Source organism: Pterocles gutturalis, unplaced genomic scaffold, assembly GCF_000699245.1.
Source record: "Pterocles gutturalis isolate BGI_N339 unplaced genomic scaffold, ASM69924v1 scaffold22468, whole genome shotgun sequence".
Lineage (NCBI taxonomy): Eukaryota > Metazoa > Chordata > Aves > Pterocliformes > Pteroclidae > Pterocles > Pterocles gutturalis.
The window spans coordinates 1,974-6,113 of record NW_010118643.1 but is presented as its reverse complement, the minus strand read 5'-3'; the positions used below and the strand labels follow the sequence as shown (position 1 = coordinate 6,113).

The following is a 4,140-nucleotide window of genomic DNA, read 5'->3' as shown; positions in this document are numbered from 1 at the left end:
ACGCGTGGGGCAGGATCGGAACAATTTCATTTGTAAATTGAAATGCAATTAAATCAAAAAAAATGAGAAAAAATGAGAAAAAAACTGAAAAATTAGAAAAAAAATAGAAAAAAAGAAAAATTAGAAAAATTAGAAAAGAAAAAATGAGAAAATATTATTAAAAATGAGAAAAATTAGAAAATATGAGAAAAATTAGAAAAAATAGAAAAAATAGAAAATTAGAAAAAGAAAAAATTAGAAAAATTAGAAAAAGTAGAAAAAATGAGAAAAAGTAGAAAAAAATAGAAAAATGAGAAAAAATTAGAAAAAATGAGAAAAATGAGAAAAAATTAGAAAAATGAGAAAAATTAGAAAAAACTAGAAAAAATTAGAAATAGAAAAAAATAGAAAAAATTAGAAAAATTAGAAAAATTTCTCCCGTTGGCGTATAACCCGAAAAGCCAAGAGGGTTTTGTGATTTTCATCCAGGTGGCAGCCGGGGCCGTTGGGTTGGCGAGACGAGCTCTGGACGAAGCGACGAAATACGCACTGGAGAGAAAAACGTTTGGGAAACCGATCGCGGAAGTATGTCAAAAAAAAAAAAAAATCAAGAAATTGCTCCAAAGGTTTTCGTCCCAGATTTCCTCCCGGGGAATTTTCAAGGTTGTTTCTTGATTTTCAGAATTTACAATTTTCCAAGGTTTTGTTTTAAATATTTTCAAATTTTTTCAAAGTGTTTCAAAATGTTGTTTTAAATATTTTAGAACGTTTTCAAAATTTTTAGAATTTTAAGTATTTTCAAATTTTTTCAAATATTTTTGAATTTTTCCAGAATCTTTCAGAATTTTATTTTAAGTATTTTCATTTTTTTTCAAATATTTTCAAATTTTTCCAGAATCTTTGCGAATTTGAAGCATTTTTCAATTTTTTTCAAAGATTTTCACATTTCTCCCTATTTTTTCCAAATTTTAACTTTGGAAATTTTCCCACATTGTGGGGAATACTTGAGAATTTTCATTTCAATTTCCAGTTGAAGAATTTAAACGCATCACGAATGACGGGTGGGTTGGGTGGAAGAAGCCGAGATTTTTCCCGAATTCCCCCCCGTGGGCTCCTCTAACCTCGCCTCCCCGTCGCCGGCAGCACCAGGCGGTGGCGTTCATGCTGGCGGAGATGGCGATGAAGGTGGAGCTGGCGCGACTGGCGTACCAACGGGCCGCCTGGGAGGTGGACGCCGGCCGCAGGAACACTTTCTACGCCTCCGTGGCCAAAGCTTTCGCCGGCGATGTCGCCAACCAAGTGGCCGCCGACGCCGTGCAGATTTTCGGAGGGAACGGTTTCAATACGGAATATCCCGTGGAAAAACTCATGAGAGACGCCAAAATCTACCAGGTGGGCGAAGGTTGCGCCGTTTCGTGGCCCTCGCTCCCGGCTGCGGGTCGGTGTCGTGGTTCGAGCCCGGGGCGCGGAGGCAAAAGAGCCCCAGAGCCGCTCGCTCACCCTGCGGCCGTCCGGGGCGGGGAGACGGGGAGAGAGACGCGGGGGGCGGGATCGGAGCAATTGAATCATTAAACTAAAAAATGGGAAGTAATAATGACGATGAAATGACACCGGAAAACTCAGAATTTCCTCGGAAAACCCAGAATTTCCCCAGAAAACCCTTAATGACCCTGGAAAACCCAGAGTGATCCTGGAAAACCCAAAATTTCCCCAGAAAACCCATAATTAACCCGGAATTATCCAGGAAAATCCAGAATTTCCCCAGAAAAGACAGAATTTCTCTGGAAAATGTGGGATTATCCTGGAAAACCCATAATTAACCCGGAAAACCCAGAATTAACCCGGAAAATCCAGAATTTCCCCGGAAAACCTGGAATTTCCCCGGAAAATCTGCAGTTTCCACAGAAAACCTGGAATTTCCCTGGAAAACATGGAATTATCCTGGAAAACCCATAATTACTCCGGAAAACCTGGAATTTCCCCAGAAAACCCGGAATTTTCCCTTAAAACCCCATAATTTCCCTGGAAAACGCGGAATTTCTCTGGAAAACCCATAATTTCCCTGGAAAACCCGTAATTATCCTGGAATACCCAGAATTTCTGTGTAAAACCGGGAATTATTCCGGAAAACCCGGAATTTCCCCAGAAAACATGTAATTATCCTGAAAAACCTGGAATTTTCCTGGAAAACCCAGAATTTTCCTGGAAAATCCGGAATTTCCCCGGAAAACCCAGAATTTCCCCGGAAAATCTGGAATTTCCCTGGAAAACCCGGAATTATCGTGGAAAATCCAGAATTTCCCGAGAAAAAACAGAATTTCCCCAGAAAACCCGGAATTTCCCCAGAAAACCCAAAATTACTCCGGAAAACCCGGAATTTCCCTGGAAAACCAAGTTTTTCAATTTTTTTCATAATTTTTTCCCAATATTTCAGTTTTTCAGAATTTTTCAAAATTTCATTTTAAATATTTTTTTATTTTCTTTCAAAATCTTTCAAAATTTTATCTCGTCAAATTTTTTTGGAAATTTTTCAAGATTGTTCTATTTTAGAAGTTTTTCCAAATTTTTTCAATTTGAGAATTTCTCCAAAGTTTTTCAAGATTTTGTTTTACATATTAGAGAAATTTTATTTAAATTCTCTTCAGATTTTTTCTAAATTTTCCAAAACTTTGTTTTAAATATTTGAGAATTTTTTCAAAAATTTTTCCAAGTGTTGTTTTCAAAATTTTAGTTCTTCAAAATTTTCCAAAACGTTGTTTTAAATATTTTAGAATTTTTCCCAACATTTTTCAAATTTTTCTTTCAAATATTTAATTTTTTTTTCAAAATTTTCCAAAACTGTTTTAAATTTTTCTGAGTTTTTTCAAAATTTTTCAAGATTATTTTTTTAAAAACTTTAAAAAACTAAAATACTGAAAACAAGATTTGGAAAAATTTTGAAAAAATTCTCAAATATGAAAAACAAAATTTTCCCAAAGTTGTTCAAAATTTTCTTTTAAGTATTTTCATTTTTTCTCAAAATTTTCCAAACTTTTGTTTTCAATCTTGGAGAATTTTTTCAAAATGTTTCCACATGTTGTTTTTGTTTTAAATATTTCTGATTTTTTTCAAAATTTTTCAAAATGTTCTTTTAAATATTTTAGTTTTCCAAAAATTGTTCAAAATTTTCTTCAAAGTGTTTTCAAATTTTTTCAAAATTTTTCAAAAATTTCTTTTTGAATTATTTGAAAAATTTTCAAGATTGTTTTAATATATTTTAGTTCTTTCAAAATTTTTCAAAAATTGATTTTAAATATTATCAACTTTTCAAAATTTTCCAAAATTTTGTTTTAAATATTTGAGATTTTTTCAGAATTTGTCCAAATGTTATTTTCAGTACTTTCTCAAAATTTTCCAAAACTTGGTTTAAATATTTGATTTTTTCAAATTTTTTGAAAATTTTCTTTTAAATATTTTAGAAGTTTTCCCAAAATTTTTCAAAATTTTCTTTTAAGTCTTTTTTCAAAATTTTTCCAAATGTTGTTTTCAATATTTTGCTTTCTCAAAAGTTTCCAAAACTTTGTTTTAAATATTCAAGAATTTTCAAACTTTTCCCAGATTTTAAATATTTCAGAATTTTGAGAATTTTTTGAAATTTTGAAAAAAAATTGAAATTTTTTAATTTTACATTTTAAAATAATTTTTTAAAATTCCCCCCATTTTTTCTTTTTTTCCAGATCTATGAGGGCACGGCGCAGATCCAGCGGGTCATCATCGCCCGTGAGCACGTCGCCAAGTACAAGGCGTGAGGACGCCGCCGCCGAGGATTGGATTTTGACGCTTGGTTTTGCCAAAAATTCTGGAAAAAATCCCTAAAATCCCTTTTTTTTTCCCCCGGTTCCGCCGGGAAAAGAGGGAAACAGGTTGTTGGGAAAATTGGAAAAAAAAAAATTAAAAAAAGATGAAAATTTGGATTTTTTCGCTTTTTTTTCTCGCGCGTGACAGCGCAGAGCGAGATAGTCATTCCCAGTTCCCCCCAGTGCCTCCCAGTACACCCCAGTAACCGCTAGACTCCCCCAGTGCCCCCCAAACCCCCCCAGTAACTCCCAGTGACTCCCAGTAACCCACCCATGTCCCAGTGTACTGGGAGCACTGGGGTGTACTGGTCCCATACTGGGGGGG

The 4,140-nt window shown here is 34.3% G+C and overlaps 1 protein-coding gene across 1 annotated transcript; it reads left to right on the top strand.

Annotated features, from left to right (window-relative positions):
• Positions 1-468: 468 nt before the first annotated feature.
• Positions 469-3,767, top strand: LOC104463830 (medium-chain specific acyl-CoA dehydrogenase, mitochondrial-like; the record flags this gene model as incomplete). The annotated part of the gene is made up of 3 exons (XM_010076312.1): positions 469-564; positions 1,123-1,371; positions 3,696-3,767. Coding segments are annotated over 3 exons (417 nt in total), but the record flags the coding sequence as incomplete, so codon positions are not given.
• Between the last annotated feature and the right edge of the window lie 373 nt (positions 3,768-4,140).